This window comes from Hoplias malabaricus, chromosome 14 (genome assembly GCF_029633855.1).
Source record: "Hoplias malabaricus isolate fHopMal1 chromosome 14, fHopMal1.hap1, whole genome shotgun sequence".
Classification (NCBI taxonomy): Eukaryota; Metazoa; Chordata; class Actinopteri; order Characiformes; family Erythrinidae; genus Hoplias; species Hoplias malabaricus.
The window spans coordinates 16,265,204-16,292,585 of NC_089813.1; the positions used below are offsets into that span (position 1 = coordinate 16,265,204).

At 41.8% G+C, this 27,382-nt stretch overlaps 1 protein-coding gene across 5 annotated transcripts in view; it reads right to left on the reverse strand.

The window, feature by feature from the left end:
• The window catches only part of bsna (bassoon presynaptic cytomatrix protein a), a 146,350-nt gene that overhangs the window by 5,320 nt on the left and 113,648 nt on the right, over positions 1-27,382 (reverse strand). Inside the window, exons 5-13 of one of the 5 annotated variants that reach the window (XR_010795312.1) lie at positions 20,247-26,696; positions 19,980-20,141; positions 14,720-17,093; positions 13,453-14,237; positions 11,110-11,203; positions 9,726-9,857; positions 8,583-8,639; positions 8,030-8,134; positions 7,662-7,755 (exon numbers count right to left, since the gene is read on the reverse strand). Coding sequence is in view for 1 of the 5 variants with exons in the window: in XM_066643498.1 (XP_066499595.1) it covers positions 8,599-8,639; positions 9,726-9,857; positions 11,110-11,203; positions 13,453-14,237; positions 14,720-17,093; positions 19,980-26,696 (10,143 nt within the window). In the remaining 4 variants the exon portion in view is untranslated. Of the gene's footprint in view, positions 1-7,661; positions 7,756-7,911; positions 8,135-8,582; positions 8,640-9,725; positions 9,858-11,109; positions 11,204-13,452; positions 14,238-14,719; positions 17,094-19,979; positions 26,697-27,382 lie in introns of those variants that run through there. The other 4 variants (XR_010795311.1, XR_010795313.1, XR_010795310.1 and 1 more) reach the window with 4 other exon arrangements.

Sequence of the window (27,382 nt, forward strand, 5' to 3'; positions counted from 1 at the left end):
ATGATTGTTTCTCTGTGTCTTTTAATAATTTAAATAAATATTTTTGCAAATTGATATTCTAATATTGATTATATTTATCTATATCTCCTCTTGATAGATATAGAGTACTTGCACTTAATATCTCTACTGAATGTAACATAAATAGTGTGTGTGTGTGTGTGTGTGTGTTTGTGTACACACATAATATTGACTAAAGAATTTGCTTGTCTGCCTTTGCACACATATGAACGTGAGTGCCATCCCATTCTTAATCCATAGAGTTTTATATGATGCTGGCCCACCATTTACAGCTATAACAGCTTCAAATCTTAAGGCAAGGCTTTCAACAAAGTTTAGGTGCGTGTTTATGGGAATTTCTAACCCTTTTATTTTTACGATGTGCTAGGGACCTTACATTGGAACATGTTGGAACAAGAAGGGGCCGTCCCCAAACTGTTCCCTAAAAGTTGGGAGCATGAAATTGTCCAAAATCTCCGGGTATGCTGAAACATTAAGAGTTCCTTTCACTGAAAATAAGGGGCCAAGCCCAACAGCTGAGAACCCCCCCCCCCACCACCATCCCTAAAGTTAAAAAGTGATTTAGTATTTTTTTCTTTTAGCACTTAATGCACCTTAAAAAGTGGTTATATCCAACAATAAAGTTTCAGCTTAAGTTTGTATGCAAGAGCAACTCAGCGCCATACTTTTTTTTTTTTACTATTCTAAAACATTAAAGATCTAAAGCAGTAAAAATAACCCAAGGTCTTCTATAAGTATAAGTAGTTTTTTTTTGCTGGATATATACAGTCATATTTATTTCAAAATATGCATATGAAACAATTTTCAAGAGGTTCTAGACTAATTCCTCTACCAAAGATATCAGATCTCCATTAATAATTTTGAGCTCCTGTGTGACTTTTAATATAAAACTGTGCATTGACTCTGTCTACCACAAGATGGCGAAAGACACGAAAATATGAAGAGTCCTGCTCCAATATGGTGGACAAACAGCTGTGAGTTACATAATACATTTCAACGTCATGAGCAGCGAAATCACAAGTCACTTCCTAGTAGTATTTCGAGTCTATTACAAAACAATAAATGAGAAACCACTCCATCAGGAAAACCATTCACTTGATTATACGCTGCTGGTTTGGAATCTCTCCCAAAACCTTGAAATAGAACAAGGATTATGGACTAAATCTACTTTCAGTGCCTCTTTTTACATACAATTGTCGAAGGGGCTTTCCGAGAAAAAAAGCATTCGCTGAATCATAATAATGAAAGTTTCTCATAAAAATGACTTTTGACCCAATAATGACCCAGTAACTGCTTAGTACGTATGCTTTCTAATGAAGTTGTATCAACAAAATGCCTTAACATATTCACAATATTTGTCTCATAAACTTAGATTCTATCTCATAATTATAATGTACTGTTTCATGATAATAGGAACATATAATTATGACTTACTATGTTATTTAGTGAATTGCATTACTAAATATCTCAAAAGCAAAGTATAATTATGAGATGCTAATAATCTAATATTAAATTCTATGACAAATTTGTGATTTCTATAAACAGTAAATGGGTTTGTAGAAATGCACACGAGTAGCCATATCTTGTGCTCAAACGATTGAAAAAGCAATTTGGCCTGCTTTATGTGGCACAAAACTCTCCTAACAATACTAGGAGTCTCCCTGCCCAGACAAGTGATAAATATTTCAGATTGTAGGGCCTGACTTGAATAAACTAAAAGCCTTTGGATATTTCACCTTCATACTCTGGTCAAAATCATTTACTGAATATAATCTGCAATAATTTTTTTTTTAATGCTTGGCCTTACTATAAATACTTGCTTATTCTCTCTCTCGAGACGAAAAAACATACTGATATAAAATGAAAGACAAAACTCAGACCAAGAAACAGGGCTTATACACATATATAAGGTAACAAGAAGCACCAGTGAGCTTAGTCATATGATGAGAGGAGCTCACATGTGCAGCGGCGCAGCAGGAGAGGAGACAAAACAACAGAGATGAGACAAAACAAAAACATAGACACATGGCAGAGACATAACAAACAAAGATAAACAAACACAAGAAGCACATGGCAGAGACAAAGCATGATAGGGTTGTATATGTGTAAAACAATCTAAAACAAATGATTGGTCAATGTATTGTATTGTATGTATGTATGTATTTATTTATTTATCATGCTGTTAGGACATTCTCTCAACACCTCTATACAGCCTATACCGCCCGTCCCTGCCCATTTGCTGGATCACTTCATGCTCAGACTTCCCTTAACTCATGTTTTACAAATTAAGCTACAGGAAAGACTGATATTCACTGCTCCTCATGTTTATAAGCATGGCATGGGTGGGTCTCATTCGGGGGCGGTAAAATCATTGGACTAATTTGTAGAATGTGAGGTAATGTTTGAACACTATACATCATACTAATGTTCAAATGTTAATGACAACGTATGCTGAGATCTCTTCAGACCTCTTCCAGAAATGACCCTGCGGCAAGTTTACTCTGTAATGAAAGTGCACTAACGTCTGCAATAAAATCAACAGCACTCTCACATCTTAACTAGTCATGCTCATACACGCTAAGCCCTGGATTGTGACTTGGAAACTGAAACTCTGCTATAATGAGGTTTAATTAAAGGAAAAAAACTACTTTAAAATGGACTCACTGTAAACATGGTAATTCAAAAGTGCGCACACAGCTTGTATATTATGTGGGATGTGTTTGTGTGTGGGAAGAATTATCTGCCCCCACAGTGTTTGTTTACCTCGGCATTACACCTCTGTATAATATCCATAGAAAGCTATCATGCCCAATGCCAAGTGTTGGCTGGGGAAGAATAAACCACCAGCACTAAACTGTGGGCCTATGTAACTGTGTAACTGAGCTCTATTCAATAATCTGGGCCGTAAACCTTAACTATCAACGATAGACCCTCAATCCAAAACATTTAGGTTAGGTGAACTGGCTGCTTGTTCTGCTGTGAGTGAATGTGTGTGTATGAATGTCTGTATGAGTGTATTCCCAGATATGGATGGTCACCCTATCCTGAGCGAAAGCTCTAGTGCCCTAACTGTTGTCACTGGAGTGCAATCTTTACGTGCTTCACCCACCCCTGAGAGATTTACATTTACATTTACATTTATGCATTTGGCAGACGCTTTTATCCAAAGCGACTTACAAAAGAGGAGCTAACATTCGAACTACAGCACAAATTATGCAAAATACCTTACATTAAGTGCAGTATGCCAGGAAGTAATAAGTGCATTATTAAGAAAGACATTCAGTGCAAAAGATACTCTCGGAAGAGCTGGGTTTTCAATGATTTCTTGAATGCAGAGAGGGTTTCTGTTGCTCTGATAGTGCTTGGAAGCTCGTTCCACCAGCGTGGTACCAGAGATGAGAATAGCCTCAACTGACCTGTACGGAGGGTTGGTCGTGTTAGTAGGCGCTCCTTTGAGGAACGGAGAGGGCGGGCGCTAACATATGGTTTTAAGAGTCTATTGAGGTAGATGGGAGCAGAACCAGTGAATACTCTGAAGGCCATCATTAGTGATTTGAATTTGATGCGAGCAGCTAAGGGTAGCCAATGCAGCTCAACTAATAGGGGCGTGACATGTGCTCTTTTTGGTTGGTTGAAGACCAGGTGTGCTGCCGCATTCTGGATCATCTGTAGCGGTCTCACAGCACAGGTCGGAAGACCTGTCAGGAGGGCGTTGCAATAGTCTAGACGGGAGATTACTAACGTCTGAACGAGGAGCTGTGTTGTATGTTGAGTTAGGTATGGCCTAATCTTCCTTATGTTGAATAGGGAGAAGCGGCACGATCGAGCTACAGCGGTAACATGATCTGCGAAGGTCAGCTGGTCGTCAACCATGACACCTAGGTTTCTTACAACCTTGGTGGGAGCCACTGATAGGGACCCTAGCTTGATGCTGATGTTGTGGAGAATAGCTTGCTTGGCTGGGAGGACCAGTAGTTCAGTTTTGGATAAATTCAATTGGAGGTGATGTTCCTTCATCCATGTAGATATGTCAGAGAGACAGTCAGAGATTCGAGTTGCCACTGAAGTGTCTCCTGGAGGAAAGGATAAATAGAGCTGTGTGTCATCTGCATAGCAGTGATAGGAGAAGCCGTGCGAATGTATGATTGGGCCTAGAGAGGTAGTGTACAAGGCAAAGAGGAGGGGTCCCAGCACCGAGCCTTGGGGCACACCTGTGGTGAGGTGGTGTCGCGCTGATGTTTGTCCAAGCCATGACACACTGAAGGATCGTCCAGTGAGATAAGACTCAAACCAGGAGAGTGCATTGTTCTTGAAGCCCATGTCAGTGAGTTTGTTTAGTAAGATGTGGTGGTTGACCGTATCAAACGCTGCTGATAGGTCGAGCAGAATGAGAACTGAGGATTGACCTGTTGCTTTTGCATCTTTAAGAGCTTCCATTACTGACAGAAGTGCAGTTTCCGTCGAGTGGCCGCTCTTGAAGCCGGACTGGTTCGAGTCAAGAAGGTTATGTTGGGAGAGGAATTTTGTTGCCTGCTTAAAGACAGCTCTTTCAATGATTTTAGACAGGAAGGGGAGGAGAGAGACTGGTCGGTAGTTCTCTACTATAGAAGGAGCAAGAGCAGGTTTTTTGAGTAGAGGTCTTACTTGAGCTTGCTTGAAGGTGTTTGGAAATGTTCCAGAGGTTAGTGAGGAATTGATTACATGAGTGGCTGCGGACACAATGGACGGGGCTATTGTTTGCAGTAGGGTGGTAGGAATGGGATCCAGTGAACAGGATGTGGGACGGCCACCTCTAAGAAGATTTGATACCTCGTCTTCTGTGAGAGGAGTGAAAGAAGGGAAGGAAGCAGTAGGTTTAGGAGGATTCAAAGGGGGAGCCGAAGGCTGTGTAGAGGGGTCAGAAAACCGGCTGCTGATTGCAGCAACTTTGCTGGTGAAGAAGTCAGCAAATGCGTCAGCGGTGAGGTTGGTTGCAGGGGGTGGAGGTGGAGGGTTCAGCAGAGACTTGAAGGTTGAAAACAGCTTCCGGGTGTCAGTAGCATTGTTGATTTTGTCTTGATAGAATTTCTTTTTTGCAATGGTGACATTTGTTGAGAAGGCTGAAAGCAGGGATTGTAGTTTAGCAGATGCTAACTCTGATGCGTGTATTTCTGTAAGAAGCATGTGTGCTTCATCCATTTGCTGGAATTTCAAGAGACAAACAAGTGTGTTTATTAACAGCAAACTCAAAAATATTTTTTGACAGAGCATTGTGACTTGGAGTAAAAAATCTGGAGTCTTTCACTGGTATACTATGAACTCACATAGTTATCATAAGTGAGATGAAAAATGTGTAAAAGGGGTCTCATGGGCCAGATGGAATAATATATCTACAGAAGCTCTGTGAGCACTGCCTCTCTACGGATACTGTATCTGAGACAATGCAGCAGCTGGTTGTGCTAAGAGGCCAATGGCTTTTGGAGTGTGGAGGATTCATGATATTAGTGCTCCATTGATTCTGCCCAGTGCATTACTGACTGTCACAGGGATGACTGTGTGTGTGTGTGTGTGTGTGTGTGTGTGTGTGAGGGAGAGAGAAAGAAAGGGAGGAAACCTTCTGAAAGCTAGCCATTAACCTTTAAATGCTGTTGATGTGTGGAAGAGAGTGAAGAATGCTCGTGCATTTGGTGTTTCATGAACTTATTGATTTTGCTAATGTGAATGTATCATCTAATTCACACAGAGCTCTAATGCCACAATCTACTACATTATTCCTTTTTTGTCCATAGCAGGGTGCCTAATTCAAGCAAGTAATTTTTCTCAGTGAAAAGCCCCTGTGTATTACAATACATCTGTTTCTAATGGCTTTCTGCTGTCATGAAGTTTACTTTTATTTTTATTTATTTATTTATTTATTAAAACTCTTCTTTCAGATGTTATCCCAGTTTCTACAATTTTTTAGCTTGTGTCCTGCTGAGAAAGGTTACAATTGTTAATGAGAGCTATTAAAACCTTGAAGTGTAAAAAAGTACTATGATTAAATATAATAATCACAAAAAACACACACAAAAGTTAAAACCAAATGTCCCTCATTGCATAATGTCAAATCTTATAATAAAATTAGTGCATGACCATATTGTAAAGGTTCAGACGTATTTGTGTGTAACATATTAACAGCAAGAAAAAAAACTAATAACTATAAAACTATAAAAAATAATATGTAATCTGCAAATTTATGTATGTACTATGTATGAAAACTCATTGAATATCAGATTTTATACATCTGAATGTATAATTGCATCACTACAGCTATAAAATATAAAGAATTGCATGCAAACATGAGTCACTGAAGTGAGAATGTCAGAGTGAACCTGTGGAACATTTTAGAACGGTTTTGTCTATGGTTGCAATTGACTGAATACTTTGTGTCTTGCCCCACTGTATCAGTATCCGCCACTGTAACAGCAGTTCACAGAGAGGTGGGAGGTCTAAGATCAAAGTAGAGTGTTACATCAGACGTAAAATACCAGTAGGAGTAGAAATTATTTATACCCAGTGACCACAGCTAACATGCTGATTGTTTGGCCACATATTGAATGTCCTTTGTCCTTCAAATAGATGAGTTGTAATCATATTACTTACTTTTGCACAGGCCCACTGATTGGTGACACATATTTTAGTTTTGCATGCACAGATTTATAATACAGAGAAAAACACAAACTGAAAAGGGATGCTCTAAAACACCTGCATATACATCCAATAACGCCATGCCCAAAGCCAAATGTTGGCAAGAATGGTATAAAGCCTCAGCAATGGGATGGAGTGGTGAAGCATCATTCAATCATTTTGGCTGGGTCGGAGCGGCTTTAAATATCCAACATCAGTACCTGAATACCATCAAACACTTGCAGAAATGTTCTAGTGATGGAGCTAAATGGCTAACACATTATCTTATAATATAAATATGGAAATACACTAATTAAAAGAATATCCTTGTATTCGTATAGACTATTATGACTCCAAGTGGGCCCTACAACCAAGTGTGTTAACAAATGCAAAATACTCTAATAATGGTGAAAATGTAAAGCTGGTTCAGGATGTAAAGTTGGTGAGGATGGAGAAATGATATTATTGATGCCGAAGAAGCCCACTGTATTCTAGCAGAATTCTGATTCTTCTTACAAAAACGGAGTCCCAGCTGGATCCAAGACTAAGGCCTAAGACAGTGATAGCTCTTAAATTTTATTATCAATTTTACCATAGTAGCGCTGGCTGCTGCCGGAGAGGACCAGTTCAAGGATAACACTTAGTGAGGCCTGGGGGCTGCAGTTGTTATTTTGTAAAACTAGTGTGTTTTTGGGCTTGAAAATAATGGAAGCCTTGTGGATAACGACCAAACAGATAAAGAATATTCAGCAATCTAAGATAATCAAGAAGTATGGTATATGTGGGAAGTATGTAACAGAAGTCTTAATTATTTTTAATGAACTAAGAGTGCTGGAAATCTTAATATGTCGTGACAGAAGTGACAGAGGATCCTTTAGACAAGACACTAGCCTATAGTGAATCTGCTGATCAATGTTGTGTTCCTTAGAAAAGCATATGTACATTATGCACATTTAAAATCCTTTATTCAGAATGATGACACTGTGATCTCTCCTTACTGTCTGGCCTGCTAGAGGAAAGCAGCGTAGTCCCTCTGTGATCATGTGCCCAGGTCTAGAGTGAATTATGTCCTGTGATTCCAGTCCTGGTTGGCTGGAAGTAGATGAGAAATAAAGATTCAGTTTCCGAGATGTATGTACAAAATGACTCAGCATGACTGTGTGAGACAGAATGTGGAGCTATAATTTTTTACTTTTTACATTTTACTGAAGAAATTGCGGAAGATGAAATTAGCCTAATGAATCATGCACAGTCTGCAACATTATTTTCAAACGAATCTCATCGCTCTTTAATATATTCCCTTGTTGTGCAATGCAATTGAACAATCAAATCACAGGGCATCTATCTGTTTAAAGGCAGTTCTTACCAGTGCACCCAGATTACTTCTCTCCCTCTCTCTCTCTCTCTTTTATTCACACTCTCTTTTAAATTAAAACATAGAAGGGAAACTTCATAGGTTTTTCCAGACACCCTGCACACATGTTGACCAACACACACAAACAGTTAACAGTGGAGGTTAACAGAAATGTATAAAATGCGCCACATCAAGTATGTTTTAACCCCTAAAATTGCACCCCCCCCCCCCAAAAAAAAAAAAAAAAACATGAATGCAGTGTACATTATATGACTTTATGAATCCTGTAGGCTACCCCAAACTTAACAAACTGTCATATATTAAAACCTCTCCAAAATGTAACTTTATAAGGGAATATATGACTTACATATCAGCCATTTCCCCCTAAATCCATTAAATCTAACCTTAGAGTAATGATTGTTTTCAACATGATCAATATGTAGAACTGGAGTTTTGTGTGTTTTCTATCACTGTATAAAAAGTACAACTCCCCTTCCAGCTATAATGCAACAAGGAATTTCATGCACATACATACATTTATTATCTATTGCACCGTGCCCCTCACCTTTAGTTGTACTGTTTCACCACAATGAGGTGAACTTCTTGCCAAATCCAGAGATTGCTGTTGAAAGGAGAATTAATTTAAAATTAGAAGTAGCAGTTGTAGGGAGAGGAAGATAAAACAGCATTTTAGGGCCACGGCATTTAAAAAAAAGAAGATTCAGAGAATAAAGTCAGAATTCTGAGAATAATCACAGAATAATTCTGAGAAAAATCTCAGAATAACTGAGTAAAAATGTCCATATAATTCCGAGAATATAGTCAGAATATTTAGAGAAACACTGTTTGGGTTATTATTTATTATAATATGCGCCATGAGTGAGTTATGAATGAAACAGTCAGTGAAATGACCAGAATTATTTATTAAACGCATTCACACGACATGAACCCTTCAGTGCAGCCCCTGACTGCGATCAAATCAAATCAAATCAAATTTATTTGTATAGCGCTTTTTACAACTGATGTTGTCACAAAGCAGCTTAACAGAATTCCAGTAAGACAAAGATTTGACATGAAATGTAAAAAAATGTAAAAATGATACATGCATACGGATTTAGCTTATTGTACCAGTCCATGAGCTGTAACGTGATGGAGCCTTGTGGCCACGCTGGAGCTCCACTCGCTCTGGATCTATCATTTTAGTGGTCATTAATTGTACCCTGTGAAATTACATGCCCTCTTCTGAATAAACAGCTTTGTGCACAAATTTAAGGTTTAAATACTAATCACAATCTGGTCCTGATGTGGAAGAGAACTGAGTGTTTATTCCTGAAACCTATACCATAGTATGACTTAAGCAACACACTGCATTCCACAATTACACTGTGTCTACCCCATTATACATGCAGCAAGTTATTGCAAAATTATTCTCAGTTTATAAATGTGTTTAATTAATTATTGCAAAAATCTGATTTAACAAATTTTTTTGGTTATTTTTATATACAATGCAGTTAAAGAAAGCATTGTTTCTTGATCAGACACTAAAGGATCAAAATCATGATCAATATTGCAATATTGAAATTACATACAAAACTGCATATAACTGCAAGCCATTTTGTTATTCCAATATAAAGCAGCACAATTTCAGTATTAGTATTTTGTTCACATCCTGCAACCTTAACACACAGACGATTCTCTCTCTCCTCACCTTCTCCCAGTTTGCCAGCCTGCTCTGCTGCTCCTCCGGGCAGGATTTTAGACAGCATACTTTCTCCCTCCATGCCAGGCTGACCCACTGCAGCACTGCCGATCCCGCCAGGTCTCGGGGCTGCCTTAGAGCCTGAAGAGAGGGAGAGGGAGAGATATGAAAACAGACAGAATACATTATGTCTGCTTACCCTCCAAACCCAGTGGCGTCATACCTGAGAAGTGAGAGGAAAGCTGAAAACAGTGCATACTGTTGTGAAAAAATGCAAACCACAACCCCACTAAAGCTATTAAGGGTGAATGCCATCAGGCTTTCATAGAAATATTTTAAGGTTAAATAGTCTAATGTTTTCCAGATCCATACCAGTTTAAAGCTTTCCCAGAAGTGTAGAAGTGCTTCCTGCAGCAAAGTAGGACAAACTGCTGCATACTATTACTACTTCGATTTTGGAAGAATCAGTGGGCATACTGTGGAAAATTATTATTTTTTAAATTATTTTTTGCCTGATCTGTGTTGTTGTTATGATATTTTTTACTGAAGTGAAAATTCTGTACATATTTGATTTAGTTAGTTTTTATTCAATACTTTTCTCTTTGTGTGTAATATCACACATAAACATGCTGCTTCTGGGACTCATTGCATAAGGTTTCCCTGCCTTCCTAGTAAATCTGAGGATTAAAAGTGGAGAATACATAGAATAGGCAGTGTTTAATCCAAAGTGTGAGCCAGTTCATTTCCGCTCTCTCTCTCTGTGTGTGTGTGTGTGTGTGTGTGTGTGTGTGTATGTGTGTTTATTTCATCAGATGAACATCCAGTGATTATGCAGAGGTGTTAGTGGGGTAAAAAAAACAGTGTGACTTTTTAGTGGATGAACTGAGAGAACACATGGGTTTACACAAAACAACACAAGCAAGGTCTAAACATGTAATGGACAGTAAAGTACATAGGCATATATTTATGGCATATTTGTGATTTTAAATAAAATTAAATACAACAAAAAATTATATTAAAAAATCACAGTCTAAATCAGAAAACAGCTCACAAAGGAGGCCTACTAAAACTGACTCCATATTGACAGAATAAAATTGGTAACTTTTGTTTTTTTTTGTTGTTGTTGTTATATTATGGTGGACAAATGTAAATTTTAAATGTTGTTATTATCATATTTTATTATAATAAGTAGAAGAAATAGAAGGAAAAACTGAATGAGATTTCTTTGGAATGAGATCCCTTTAAAAACCCAAGGGCACTCTTCAAAACACTGATAATATCAGTTGGATTAAATAGGAGACTTGAAGAGCTGTGAAAAGAGAAAAACTAAGTTGGACTATGAAGGAGATTATTTGATGAATATGAAGTGATATTCTGTTATATGTAAACTCACCTATCCCCGTGAGCGGAGGTTGAGCTGTTTTGGCAGGTTGGGTGGTGGCGGCCTTTGCTCCAATTGCGGTGACAGGAGTAGGTTCAGGCTTAACCTACAGAAGACAAGATACATATTTAATTCTGAATATATTTAATTCATTTTGAAAATCCACTTTATGATGGTTTGGGCTAGTTCACTCAATCATTTTATAGATAAGAGCACATCTCATAGTGTCAAGAAGTGCTTAAGCAAATCTAATAATCTGAGAAAATGTGTGATCAGACATGCTTTTTAGACAAGCTTAACTAGTGTGGTGTAAGCGTAAATCATTTTTCATTCAAAGCAAACACAAATCCATTTGGAAATGTTAAAAATTCTGAAAGTGTCTAGATATGACACGATCATTAAAGGGTACAAACACAAATACAATACTGACATTGTAACATTTGTGCTAAGGATGATTAGACTGATGAGATTTTCCACTGCCGATGAGAGGGGACCTATACGCTTATTTAGTTGTAGCTTTGAGGCAGAATATGATAAAGATCTCCCTCTCTTCCATATGCCATCTTTTATGCCAGTTGTTGATTGTTCTTTTTGGTGCATGGAATGAATACACTTAGCTAAATCCACTGGTCAGATTGGTTTCTCTTTTGGAAATACTTAGTCTATGCTCCCACATTCAGGTTTATATTTGGCGATAAGTATAATCCAGCACAGAATTATATTATTTGACTAATAGGCCTGCTGTCTTGGAAAAAGTAAAAAAACATCTATCAATTACATTATGTATAATATATAAAAATCTAAGTGTGTTCTACAGTATATATCTTGCAGAAAGTAGTGCTATACATGCTTTTGGCAAATGTACACTGTTCAAACACACTGAGAAATTAATGAACTGGGAAAAAGACAGAGTGCCCCAGCTCTTTTATATCAGCACACAACCAGCTAATCAAAGAAACAGATAAGAGCCTCCTAACAGGATCTGGGTGTAAAATTGAATTAGCAGTGCATGATGAACTAGGCCTTATCAAATCTATAGACGAAAGGCTAAGAGAAGGATAAAAGAAAGGCAGCATAATGAGAATATGACAGAAATACACACTGTACGAATGTGTGGATATTAGTGGAATGGTAATAGTAGAAATTAGTATAATAAAATTAACAGGTGGATAGCTACCTGTGGACAAGAAGGCAAAACAGAATCTGATTGTACAGTGGGTGTTAGAAGAGTGGTCTAATAAAAAAAAAAAATAAAAGAAAAAGATTAGAAATTCCTTCCCAGCTTGTAGCAGCCATGTTTAACCCAAATGCCCACACATACAGGCAGTAAACGAGTACAATTCTCTTTCAGCTGTATTAAAGAGTTTGTCTGAAGCAGTGCACCAATTTGACACCAAGTGGGACATTAGACCCACTTAAGACTTATAAATAAAACTATTAACTAGAAAACTATTAATAGAAAACAATACAAGAACACAAATCAGGTCCTGCTGCAGACTGATGACTGAAACTCCACCTAAATTGCCCTTTAGTAAGGGAGTGCCTCTCCTCCTGTGAAGAATTGAAATCAACCAAGAGGAAAAAGGTGGCATTGCCCTTAAACGAGTGAGTGCCAAGCAACCTGTGGAACCAAAATGGAAGAGCTGGGCGGCCTTACCCTTAAGCGAAGGAGCGCTTTGCGCCCTGCAGGACCCAAACACGCAATCCCAAGGTATAACCCTCAACTTGACAGAGGTGGTATGTGAATAGGTTCTGGACTGTGTCATAAACTAATGCTCCCTCACTTAAGTCCAAGCACACGTTGATCTTCCAGGTTGGAGTTTTTGTTTCTGTTATCCTCTGAGTCCAGGGAGCCAGATCTGTAGTAGCATACTAGTTGTTCCCCCATGTCAGGTATAATTATACATATTTTAGGATTTTATTTCTTTAAGTGCACCTAAACCTTTAAAGCAATGTATGTAGCATCATTAGTTAAGCAAATTAGGAATGTTATTAAGTATTATTTCCTGAAACATGCTAAATGATTTACCTGATGTTATGAACTTTGCTTATATAACAACGCCTTAAAATGAACAAAAATTACAGTTGTATTATTCTTACCACAATCCTATACTGAGGAATATTTAGAAATATTTGAAATATTGATTTTTCTATTTCTATAATATGAATTTTGCCTGTTGCATCAACACCAGTTTTTCTTCAACAAAAATCACAAAAAACCTCAAATTGTCACCAGATTATAACCAACTTAACGTACCTGCATTAATTATTGTGTCGGAATTGCTGGAAAGCAAAATGCTACAAATACATCTAGATATAATGTATTTTACTGCATTTGTATCAAATAAAACTCACTGCAGCCGGTGCAGGTTGTGCTCCCACAGTAGGTTGCCGGGCTGCAGGTCCCGTCTGGCCAGGTTTGGCTTGGAGTTGTTGGGCTTGCGCTGGCTGGGGCTGCACAGGACCTCCTGCAGGCATCTGTTGTCCTGGCCTAGCTGCTGCTGTTTGCGCCTGCTGTTGTAACTGCGTTCGCTGGCCCTGCTGCGCATCAGGCGGCTGCTGAGACCCAGGCTGCCGGTTTGAGCTTGAAGGTCCACCAGGACCCCTTTGCCCTGAACCAGTTGAACCCAGCTGTCTTGAGGATGATGGGTGGCCTTGGAGGTCCTGCTGCTTCCTGCTGGAAGAACTTTGGTGGTGAGAGGACTGCTTCCCAGAGCGCGAGCCATGGTGATGTCCTGAAGGGTCACGGGAGTAGTCAGAGGAGTGGTAGCCCTGAGAGCGAGAGTCGCCCCTCTTCCCTGAAGAAGAGGACATGGAACGCGAATCGTGACGCATAGATGGGTCCTTTGAGGAGCGTGAAGACCGGGAAGAGCGGGGCTCGTCAGAGTGGCGGGAGGAGGAATGCCTTCCAGAACTCCCGCTACCATGGTGACGATGCTCTCGAGAGGATGTGTGCCGGGAATGACCATAGTCATCTTGCGGCCACAGGTCTTCCTCCGGTGGTTCATCATAGTCATGGTATGTGTGCTTGACATGGCCACGCCTCCCAGAGGAGGAATGGCTGCTGCCATAGTGACGGGAACCACGAACATCACGTGGCTTCTCAAACCAGTCGGTCTCCTCCTGGCCAAGATGGTAGGCTTTGGAAACCAAAAGTAGATCACAATCAATCTCCATGTCTGTTGGTGATAGAGGCATGCAGACTGAGGCCATGCAAAAGAAAAGAAAGGGAAAAGAAAATAATAAAAGTGCTGGAGCTTAAAACCCATAGATAGCACTTCAATGCAAAATACATAACATGGACAACTGCATACAAGTCATAAAATGTATTCACAATTCACATTTTCAAAAAAAAAAAAAACATGCAAGAAAGGCACTACAGGAAACCATGCACAATATAAGGAAAAATGCAAGGACAGTAAAGGATCACACAAAAGCTCATGCAATTTTGGCACTCGATGCAGCATTGACAGTCAGTTCTGACGAAGGCTGGTCGTCTGAAGGCACAACATAGGCATGCACTGGGCTCTCACTCCTTTATATCTGCTATTCTTTCTCTTTCTCTGGGTGGGTGGGGGATGTTTAAAGTAGACAGTGACTTTGGCATTCAGTACCCATTTACCTTCACTGTCAGACACAGCGCAACACATATCGTCTATTATGTACATATCATCAGGTTTGTAGACATGGGTCCGTGGCAGGTCTCGAATATGGTCCTGCACATCAGGGAGAGAGTGGCTTGAGCCATATGGATTAGTTGGATCGTAGTAGCCCCGCCTACTGCCCACTAGCTTCCCCATTGGACTAAGTGGACTCTCCTCTTCAGAGTACTGAGAGCGTAAGGTAGGGCGCCCACTTCGGCCATAGCTGCTTCTGTATGACCGATCTGTGTAGTCCCGTTCGTAAGACCTGCTTCGATAGCCTGTCTCCCGAGAAGAAATCTTATCCATGCCATAACCAGTTGAGCGAGACCTGCCGTAGCCATAGAGACGTTCATCGTCGTAATATCCCCGGTGTGAGTCATAAGAAGTCTGTCGCAGCCCATAGATGTCATCTTGGAGTTTCCGTGAGCGAGAACCTGTACCATAACCACTTGTAGTGGAGGTGCTCATGGTGTACGAGGCCAGATCAGCCTCCACATCACGAGCCTCCTCTATTGGGGAGAACTTGGAGATCTTCTGCTCCAAACCTTGCTTACGATGCTTGCTCCTCTTGGTGGACATGACAGCTGGGGCCAGGGTCTTGGAGGAATGCCTCTGGACTGCTCTTGAAGTTGTTGGGTGTTTGTAGTCATCATAGTAATATGAGGATCCCCCACCCATGCTACTGCTGCCCACTACCCGGCCATGCGTATCTGCCCCTCGCGCTTGGTAGCTGCCGGTGCTCTTACCCCTGCCATGGTGATGGTCGTACATCTCTGCGTCACGCTCATCCTCTGGTCTGCCGTAGGAGCTCCCCCCTCGTGTGTGGAGTCCGTCACCCCCATAGCGCCCGTGGCCCTCACTGCGGTGTGGGTCTGAGGTTGTGCCCATGCCCTCTTTGGTTAGTTCACTTATGTCATCAATCATCACATAGTTTCTAGGGACATTCTGCTCAAGGTTGGAAGATCCATAAAGGCCATCACCAGTATAGGTAGAGGGGCTATCCACTGAGTGTAGGTGGTCAGACAATGTCGCTTGGCCATAAGTACTGGCAACTGTAGTGGTGTATTGTCCATAGGAACTGGCTGTAGTTGTTGTGTATCCATAGGTATTAGCTATGGTTGTAGTGTACAGTCCATAGCTACTTGATGAAGTTGTCGTATATGGCCCATATGAACTTGCTGTGGTACTTGAGTACCCACCATATGTACTCGCAACTGAAGTGGAGTATGGCCCATATGTGCTTGCCATGGTTGTGCTGTACTGTCCATAACATGGAGCCAAACCAGATTGGCTATAGGTAGAATCTTGAGCAGTGGTTGTTACTACAACAGTAGGATTGCTTATAACCTCATAATTAGTGGGCATCTTGTGTTCAAGGTCAGCCAGCGAGGTCTGCCGTGGCCTTTGGTGGACAGTTAATATGTCTGCCGTTGGCTGGTAGGTACTCGCTTGGCTGACCGGGTAGAGGGGAGCCTGGCTCGGGTATGGTGTGGTGTGGGTTGGATAAGGAGTCGGCCCAGCAGGTGGTTGTGGAGGAGGCTGGAATCCTGGGTGGCTTGGTTGGGATAGAGGCAGCACTGGATGGTCTGTTGGATATGGAGGTTGGCATGGGGGGAAGCTCTGGGAAGGGAAGGTCCCTTGAGCCTGATAGGATGGGGTAGGATGGTGGGTCTGTATGGGTGTGGGCTGGGGGAGAGCCTGGGCCTGGGAGATTGTAGGATAGGGAGGCTGGTTGAATCCAGTGCTCTGGAATGTGGAGGCCTGTGGGGCAGGTGCTGTTGATTGGCTTTGTGGGTACTGGTAAGAGACAAAGGATGATGTAGGGGGAAACTGTGCAGCAGTGTTCAGCTCACTGGAAAATTGGCTGAGCGGTGCTGTGCTTGGCCTGGTCAGAAGCCCATTACTTTCGAAGGATGAGGCTGCAGCTGCCAGACGAAGGTTGTTCAGCTCAGAATCTGACATGTAGTCTCGTGCGTCACCCATGCAGCGAAGGTACGCCAGCTCCCTCCTCTCCCTCTCTTTCACTAGTGTCTCCTTTCGCTGTGTGATGCCCATCTCAAGGTATCGTAGTTTGGCATCAATCTCCTTCTCCTCCTCCTCCAGCTCAGCTTGCTGTTTCCGTAGTTTGGTAGATTCCTGCTCAACTGCCTTTAGCTCATGGGTGAGGTCCTTCAGGAGGCTGGCCTTGGCCGCCAGGCCTGGCCGGGAACCTGCCTTCAAGGAGGGCACAGAGGGCACATACATCTGGGGCAGGGCAGGGGTGACCATGGGCAGCTGAGTCTCATCGGGTGGGGGGCTTGGCAGGGTCCGTTTAACTTTCCTCAGGAGGGAGCTCTGTTGGAGTGCCGCCAACTGCAAGGAGAGAGGTGCCAGGGAGAGTGGAGGGGTCAAGAGCATGCAAAAGCACAGCACAGTGTTACATATTATAGTATCTTTGATGATAAACAAGGCAAAATGTAATGAGTGAAGTAAACACAACTGAAATTATTTCTAAACTAAAATACTACTCAAAAGTTGAATGCTAACTTCAAATGACCCTTTAAGAATTTACTTAGTAAAACCTCTACTTAGCTGTGCTGAAGAGTGCTCTATAGCTTAGTGTTCTGCAGTATACTGGTAATAAAAAAGGACAACCGTGACATATGGCATACTGCGCCTACAGCACCAAAGAAAAAGATGAACTAGCTGATGAAGTTTGCAAACATTTATATAAAGCTTGTTCCACCAAAGAACGCAACACATTACACTTTGCCAACCATCTGTCACATACCCATCTCAGTTTATACAAAGAGTTCAGAAACTGAAAGTTATGCATAACTAGACAAGCTAAAAACAATGTATTAAAAGGTTATCAAGTATTGTTACATGTTGATATGGTCGTGCATTTTTACTCCAATTTTAATATGCTAATCTGCACTGACTGCAGGAGTCAACACTCTGTTACAAGAGATTGGGGCAAAAAATATCTTGCTGTTTTTTTTGTAGATAATCCTACAAAATAATTTAATTGTTATTGATAGCATGTTACCTAAAATGGAATCAATACTGAGGTCATAATTTTGGTGTTGATCAAGCACTAATATAGCTGGGGTTTAAGTTTGATTCCAAGTTATCTTCAATGATTTGCCATATTTGTTCCATGGCTGAGGGTTCAGGGCTCCATGGATACAATTAGCAACATGTATAATACAATGTGTAAGACAAGCATTTTAGCTTCAGTATATGAAAAATAAAATCAATAAACAAACAAAACAACAACAACAAAACCCTTCTTAAAAACTTACCTTTGTTTTTTTTTTCTCAGTGCTTACCACCAATGTCCACAAGTCCCTTTTGCATCGCATGTTCTGACTCACTATATAATTTATCAGGACATACCAATACTAATGAATAGTTAAACCAGCTTAAGCCATTGCAAGACATGTTAAGGAATACTTTTTTTTCCATTCTGGCACAGCGCTATATTTTTTGTGCATGTATAACTATTAAAACTATTAATATTTTGTAGAATATTTTGGAGTATAAATGGCTCTACATATTATTAAAACATTTTATTATGTTTATAAAATATATCAAACAGTTTATAAAATGTAGACATTTAGAACATATATTAACAAATGACTGCAGAAAACATGGATAGCACAAAGTTACACTTAAGAATAAAGTTACTGGCAGCTTTAACTGGTCTGGTGGATCTGCAGGAGCCACCCCACTTCTCACAGAACTTTCTGTTCACTCTAAGGCTCCCAGTTAATCTTACTATTACATATCATTTCTTATAACTGTTAAATGTAGATGTTTTGACAGTCATGTCATGATCTGCTGTTGGGTGCTCTAAAAAAACAGAACTAATTATTATAACTCCCCTTTTCACCTTAAAAGGTGCAGCAATTGCTGGCATTTACCAACTTTCCATTCCAACTCTATTCTAAAAAGGCAGCAATGACATTCTGACATTAGCAGAACTTTCCTCTTTACCTTAAATGTTGCAAAATGTGTGTTCTGTCTCCTGCAGAATGTTCAATTGCAGTGGTCTGAGACTCTCTGAGATCTGCGAGAAGGGGGCAGGTCTACCTAAATGAGTAGGCGTATATGTCTCAGCCCCTGGTCTTTGCTTCTCATATTCTAGAATCAAATTTTGACTCCATTCCTATAGAATGGAAGGGAATGGCCGTCCATGTTTTATACAGGTATTGGCATTAACATTCAACCAATCTATGAGTCGGAAAAATAAATGATAATTTACAATATAAGTAACTATATAACTATATAGTTTAACAGTAAATAAGCATGCTTCATCTATTGTAATGGTTAATATAAATGTTATTCAAAGTCAGTGTTCTCAAACAACAGAGAGGTTTGTAGAACAAGCACTTGCTTTTTGTCAAAGCAGTGATCTCAGAGAAAAATAAAACATTTTATTATAGCACGTGTACTTCTCAATAGGACTGAAAAATCTTGGTTAAAAACATGCATCAAACAACAACCTGCACAATATTTTAAACATTGCTATCCCAACAAAGTTTAAGCTAATTTAAATGAGATGCATTTAAGTATAATATATAAATTCATTCATTCATTCATTCATTCATTCATTCATTCATTCACTCATTCATTCATTCATTCATTCATTTTCTTTAACTACTTATCCAGTTCAGGGGCGCGGTGGGTCTAGAGTCTACTCAGAATCATTGGGCACAAGGCAGGAACATACCCTGGAGGGGGCAGCAGTCCTTCACAGCGCAACACACACTCACACATTACCTCACACCCTCAAACCTATGGACACTTTTGAGTAGTCAATGCACCTACCAACTTGTGTTTTTGGACTGTGGAAGGAAACCAGAGCACCTAGAGGAAACCTACGCGGATACGGGGAGAACACACAAAACTCCTCACAGACAGTCACACAGAGCAGGGCTTAAACCCAGAACCCCAGGACACTGGGGCTGTGTGACAGCGACACTACCTGTCGTGCCACTATGCCACCCAAATTGTAAATATAATAACAAAAATTTCAATGTCTATTTTTAAGCAATGTGGATATAATTTGTGGATCTATACTTTTACAGTTTGGGAAATTTATAATATCTGTCATTTAATGGAAAGCCCATTTTACATCTCATATTAGCACACTCTGAACAACCTATTAAATTTAAAATCTATATATTTTTTAAACGTTCATATGTAAAAATGTATTATCACATAGCATTGCAAAAAATTTATCTCAGGCCATACCTGACTTTGAAGTGCTTGCTGCTGGTAAAGTGAAATCCTGGCCTTCATTTGCTCATCAGTAGTAGGACTGAGGGGCTTGGGGTCAGACATGGATCTCTGGACATTCTTCATTGGGCGCGGTAGACTCTGGTGCCTCTGTGGTGACTCAGCTGTGTATGACTTCTGCTGCGGAGTGACATGGGCTTTATTCAGCCGCTCAGTAGATGAGAATGATGTCTCAATGATGCGATGTGGTGAAGACAGAGGAGATACAGGAGAATACAGCACCTGAGGGGATTTTGGTGGTTGACGAATCACGCTGGACAGCGACTCGTTGTGCAGGTGATGCTGCTGGTAGCCAATGTCCAAGGGGTCTGGTTTCCGTCTCTCAAACTTCACAACACCCTGTTGACGAGGTGAAAGTGGATCTGCTGACCCCACAAGTTGTGTGCCGCTGGAATATGGGCTAATCGTGGTGGCGACGCTAATTTGAGGTACTACAACACCTTGAGAGTGGGCTTCAGGGTCAGTCTGGCAAGCTAAGCTTTGGCCTTTCTGGGTTCTCTCTGGTCCAGAAATATAATGAACAATCTCAACTTTGTTGGGGTCTGGCACCGTGACATGTATGGCTGGGGATATTCTCCCTAGCTGCTCTGTATCTGTTTGGCAAGAGCAGTCTCGAATGGTCTGAATGGCAATACTAGAGGAAGTGACTTTGGCAGATGCTGAAGTGGTTGAAGATTCATTTTTAGGATCAGCACCAGATTCAGAGTGTCTGGAGAACCGGGAACGTCTTCTTCTTACTGGTTGTTCCCACTCTGCTTTGTCCTCATCATCATCTGTCTGAACACTGCAATCCACGCTGCGCCTGGTCCTTCTTCTACGGGACATTAGATATCTGTCTTCTCCATCCTCATCATCTGTTTGCACACTGCTGTCTACAATTCTACGAGGCAAAGTAAACATTGTCACCTCTCCATCAATCCCATCCTGCAGACGAGGCATAGACCTCTGTTTCCGCATAGACCTATTCTCAGCTTGTCCCTCGTTAGCCCTGAGGCACATTTCTGATGAAGAGTTTGGCAGGGACCTTGAGGAAACATGAATATCTCCATATTGCATATCTGGAGGCAGGTCTTGTGGCTGAATAATCCTGCCAGTTTGGTCACAAATCAGTTGGGCACTGGCTACTGCTGCAACAGCAGCTGCAGTCTTTTGTCTCTTCTGCTCCTCAAGATGCTGCTGAAGCTGTTGCTGCAGAGACTGTATCTGGTCAAGCTGCTGTTTCTGTTGAGCCAGTTGCTCTCTCTGCAAAACCAGTTGACTTTCTCTCTCAACCTGTTGCTGCTGTAAAACGTGCTGTTTGATGTTCTGCAACTCCTGAATCTCCCGCTGCACCAATATATGCTCTTTTTCCCGGTGTCGTTGCAATTCTGCACGTTCCCTCTCAAGCTCTTCTTGAAGACGCAGCTGCCTCAATTTTTCCAGCTCCACTCTTTCTCTTTCCAGCTGCAGTAACTGTTCCTGTTGACGATGTAGCCTTTCCTCCTCTGTCTCCTTTTCTGTTGGAGGCCCACTCAGATCTGTGGCATTGGCTGCAACTGTATGCATGGAAGGAGGTGGCTGTACTGAAACTGACTGGATTGGAAGCTGACTGTGAGGAGGATAAGAATGAGCAGGTGGAGGTTGTGGTTGAGGTTGTTGGGCAGGGTCCTTGGAGTGAAAGTGTGGCTGAGAAAGATTGATTGGCTGCTGTTGAGACTGGATTGCTGGTGCAACCACTTGTGTTGAGACAGGCATTGCTGTTGTAACAGAAGACTGAGTAAGCGTTACAGTGGTACCTGAAGCCGATGAGCTTCCTGGAGACTTTCCAAGATAGACAGGTACATCCTGGTCTGCTGTAACTTCAACAGGCTCACTTACAGCAGCTGAGGTTGTAACAGGAACACGGCTAGGTGCTGGGAAGCGGTATGGTGCCTGTCCTGTGAGAGGCATTCTTGGTGCTACAGGCATTCTTGTGAGGCTAGCCAGAGGTACTGGAGTCATATTTGGTGTGGGGTATGGTCTGTAAACACCTCTTAGTAATGGGCGCAGCACTGAAGCTGGCTGTGTTGTGATTGGTACAGTGGATGCAATGGGTGTGTTTATAGTTGAATAGATCATACCATCAGCTGATCTAATAGCTGATGGATACATTGCTCTAAGACTTGCTTGTCTTGCATTGATGAGATTAGTAAGTGCTAGGGACAGAGGTTTTCCATCTGAGCCATACATGAAGCTGGGTCTAGGACCCTGCTGTAGATTAATTCTGCTACCTGGACCACCAACTCGTACAGTACCTAACTGTAGAAGATTAGGGTTGCTGCCAAATCTATCCATTGAATTGAGAGCTGCACACATTCTACTAATCTCTCTAGCAGTCGTGGCACTATACTGGGCAAGATTTGCCTCCTGAAAGCTAGCAAGTTCACGGGGAGAGTATCCATAATCTGAACTAATATTGGAAAGGGAGCTATATCTCCTCATAGGTAGAGCTGGAGCAGCCACATCACCCTGACGAAGATCTGTATAGGAGCCATATTGAAGGCCCATTCCAAAATATCCTCCTTCGTAGCCATGTTTCACTGAGCTTAAATCCATGGCTAATTCTCCAGAACCTTGCAAATGTGGGTCAAGCTTTGATGGGTATGACTGGAGCCCTGCCTCTGCTAGGTTGGTGTCAGACATAGATGGTTGTATCCGGCCAGGGAATGGCAGTGTGTATGATTTCAATGCAAAATCTTGGTATGGCTGTCTATCTTGCTTTGACTCTAAAGGTTGATAAAGCTGTGGTGACACAGAAGAGGGTCTTGATGGCTCACTGACATTTGCTGTTTCCTCTGTAGTTGGTTTCTGGGAAAATGGACCTCCCACACAGCTTCCCCCAAAGGGCAGGTTATAAACTACATCACAGCAAGCAACCTGGTTCTCTTTTTTGATTTGCCCTGTTAGATCCATTGCATTCTGACTTTCTTCTGGTTTGATCAATTGTGTCATAGGTGCTCCTTGTGAAACACCATCTGTCTGGACCATCATAACGTGAGGTTGGGCAGTTGAAAAGTTCACAGTACCCGGTTCTGGTGGCTTACCCCTCACCTCAAGGGAACCTCCTATGCTGTAAATTTCAGGGACCACTGCTGGAGATACCACACTGACCACAGGAGCCGTGCTGGTCTGACTGACAAGCAGGTCCTTCTTTAACACAGGCAACTGACTTGACAGGCTAAGTTTTGCAAAAGACACAGCCTGCTGCTGTTGAAGATGATGATGTTGCTGAAGTTGCTGCTCCAAGAGCTGCTGTTGCTGCTGGAGCTTCTGCTGCTGCTTGAGTAACTGCTGCTGTTGAATACTTAGGTCTTCTAATTTGGCATCAATATTTGGTATAGATGGGTCAACTGGTTGTGGTTTGTTCTGTGCAAGGCATACCACCGTCCCCATACCTTGACCAAAGTCAACTCGGTTTTGAAGGGGATCACCATACACGACAGGATGCTTGGGTTGAGACATGAACATGGAAGCAGCAACAGTGACACTGACTGTTGTGGTTGTTGACGCAATAACATGCGACTGTTCCTGTGCATTTAAGTTCATAATGAGGGGCTGTATAGTTGTAGAATGACGGATGGGGCTTCCTTCAGCACTGCTTGAGTATCTTCTGGATTCTGTGGCCAAAGAAGTCAAGTCCATTCCCTGATCTGTCATAATAATAGGAGCTGACTTAGTTGCGGTCCTCAGGTCTACCACACTTGCACTCTGTAGCCTTTTCCCTTGCTCAACTCTTGAGGTGCCAGGAACTGTGGAAATGCGACAGAGAGATATGTTTTCCATTGACAGTGATCCACGAGTGTAAGTGCTAGCAGTCGTTACCATGCTTGTCCCAACATTAACTCTTTCAACCTTATGAGCTCTGTAGAACCCATGCTGAGGTGACTGTTGGTGTGGTGGAGTGTCAGGGGGACTCACAGGTGGCGAATAAGCATCAAAAGTTGATTGACGACTGAATCTTGTTGGCGAGGACAAAGGGGAGGTGGCAGTGTTAACTGTAACTGGTTTTGGTGGGCTAGTAGGCTCAGATCCAATAGTAATCACCATAAAAGGGGCATCCTGAGAGGACTGTTGTCTAAAGAGACGTGGGGAGACAGCCCTGTGGGGTGTCTGAGTGGCCTGTGCCATTACTGGAGATGTTGGGCCAGATCCTCCAGAGGGTGCTATCATTGAGGGGCTGAAAGTCTGAGTGGAAAATTCAGCTGTTCTTCTGGAAGGTGATCTTACAGGACTATGAGTTGGAGGTGAAGTAGGGGAGAGAGGTGGGCTCCCCTTATAATATGCATAGACTTTAGTTCGAGTTTCAATGGCTGACTCTGGTGGTGTAGCTTTATCTCTCATCTGAATCCTGTTATCTGACATTCTCCTTCCCTCTCGCTGACTATAAGCCTGAGTGATCTCTGCTATTTTGCTGGACACACTTGAGATACTAGTGGTAGTTGTGACAGTGCTGCTTGTCTGTCGACCATATAGGGTGGACTGTGTTGTTGTCATTGTTTGACTTGTGCTGGTTTGTGTGACTGTGACAGCATCCCTGGAGTACACTCCATATGCAGTAATAGTTGTGGCAGCTGCTGCAGGTGTAATACCGTTTTTGCCAACATGACTTCTGAGTCTGTCTTTATCTTTCGAGAAGTGTTGGGTTACCCTGACATCAGGTATCCGTCCCCCTGTTCCTGTTTCTGAGAATGACACAGGGGCTGAGAGTTGTGTTGGGCTTGTGCCAGGAGTAAGGAGGGCATTGCTTTGCTCCAGGAGTTTAGCAAAAGCTGATCCTGTGTCTAGAAGTTGTTTATCTGGGTAAGACACATCCATTTCAACTTGATCATCTAACTGCTTGGCTATATTCTGTGACGTCTGACGTATCTCCTCATATATATCACTTGCTTCCTCGTTCTCATAGCCATTATCATCTTGGTCAATATATTCATATTCATCATCATATTGCTGTCCGTTTATTCTGTCCTCTTCTTGATAGGCACTAGTGCTAAATTGTTGTACTGAGCGAGACTGTTGTTGCTGCTGCTGCTTTTGTTGTTTTTGCAACATCTCTGCTTTCCTCATCATTTCTTCATAAACTTCTTCTGCACTTTTTAGAGGTTTGCCACTTGATGAGGTAGTTGTAATAGTTGTAGATGGTGTAGTATCCGGCTTTTCGGTAGGAGAATAAAGCGACATGAATGTTGGTAAATTATACTCGCTCCCAGACTTATAGAGCTTGGATGACATTTCATATCCTTCAGCCTCAGAGTCAACTGAAGGTGAGTATTCCGAGCAAGAAGAGCGATGAAGTTCTTCCATTTCAGCAGCCTGTCTCAGCTCCTCTGTTGGGGAGGCATCTTCGATAGGGGATAGGTTACTGGGAGGAGTCTTGGACCGTTCCCTCCGCCTCTGTGCCCTCAGTTCCTCTTTATCACGTTTGGTTTTTCTGGCAGTGCTCCGGATCCTCTGCTGCTCCACTTCTCTCATCTTTTCTTGCTCTCTCAGAAGTTCCTCTTCTTCTCTCAGCTCATCTTCTTCTGAGGAATCTTCTATGGTGGGAAGTAGTGGGCCATGGGACCGGTGTCTAGCTTTCCTCTGTTGCTTAGCCTCTTCTAGGCGCTGCCTCCGGCTTGGGCTGCTATCGCTGTCGTCCTCCATGGAGGACACAGATGTTGGGGATGTTCCTGACGTGTAGCTTGAAGTGGTTGGGGGAAGAGTGGAGGAATACTCGCCTCTTGAGCGCTCTTCTGGGGAACCAGTAAGGCTTTCCATTTCAAGTTCAGGCTCTCGGTCCAGGTTTAAATCATTCTCATTGCTGAGTTCTATGTCCCGACTGTAACTACTGGTGTTGTTCAGCTCTATAGTCTTGAATCTTCGTAAGCCTCCCTGTGAGCCAATAAGGTCTTCTTCGCCCTCCTCAGCTGATCCTTTGTAGATGTCACTGGCTGTTTTGCTCTCTTCCTCAAAGCTGCTTGAATGGTGAGTTAGACGACGCTTTTCTTTCACTGAGTCACTGATGTGTTTGTGTATCTTTTTTGGCTTTTGGTAGCCATAACCTTCGTCTTCTTCTTCTTCCTCCTCCTCCTCCTCCTCTTCCTCCTCCTCCTCCATCTCTTCTTCTTCATCATCCTCATTTTCTTCATCAGCACTCATCTCCATTATCTGCCTTCTCATAAATTCCTCATCTGTCATCTCAGCAGGCTGAACTTTTTTCTTTTTCTTCTCTTCTCCTGCAGCAGCCATTGCTCTGAGCTCTCGTTTGGCCTCCCAATCAGCTGGGTCTTCCTCCTCCTCCATGATATCCTCTAGTTCCTCATCAGAGTCATACTCTTCTGGACTGATTGACAGTGAGTGGGATCTATGTTTTCTGTCATCAGCTTCCCTGTGGTGCCTCTCTCTACCACGCTCTTTATCCCGTGTTCTTTCTCCTTCAGAGGATACCTTGGACTCTAGTAGTGGGCGCATAGAGCTTTCGAGTTTAGTTATTTCAGAGGGACTTGGGGGGGTAAGTCGTCCAGACAAGCCCCTTTCACTCAACTTTAACTCTTCTTCTTGGATCAGGCCAGTAATTTCACTATGTGAGCTCGATATCCCATCAGAGGAGTAGCCTGTATCACTTAGACTCTGTGGGCTTCGTGACAGGTCATGAGTACTGTTTGTTTTGCTCGCCTCCTAGGAGAAAACATAAAAGACCAAACGACTTAATATGACGTTTCACTCTACGCATGATTAAGCTCAAATACTATTTTAAAGCTCACAAAATGTACAGTATTTGATACTGGAGGAATAAAAAATTAAAGCAATAAAAGAGTTCAAAAGATTAAAGCAATAAGCCACAAGAGGCCATGCATTACTGTGATTTTATCATGAGTGGCTTGTTGCTTTTATAAAACAGTGGCCAATATATAATATTCAAAAATATATCCATGTTTAAATGTATTTATTTACAAAAAAAATTATAATACACTAGTCTTCCACTACACAATACAATCCATTAACTGTGAGCTTTTGCTAAGTAACATGAACGTAAAGGGTTAACAATATTAATGTGGCATTGCCACTTGATGAAGCAAAATCTGTTCCTGTATAGTGAAGGTTTAGCTAAGTAGATGTTTTCTTTCTGAAGGGAATCTTACTCTAAAGGAGAAGTTAAAGGAAGGAGTCGCCTACGGCTTTGTTTTTAGCCTTAAGCTCAAGGAGCTGGCTGGGTAGCATTAATTTGAATTCATTTAAAACTGAACACTATCTTCCCCCTCTCTCATATTACATGTAAATCTATTACTTCTTGCAGCTACACTAGCGATGTTTACTAGATTTTATAACCCAAGACACAGCAAGAGAATGAATAAGATGGAAGC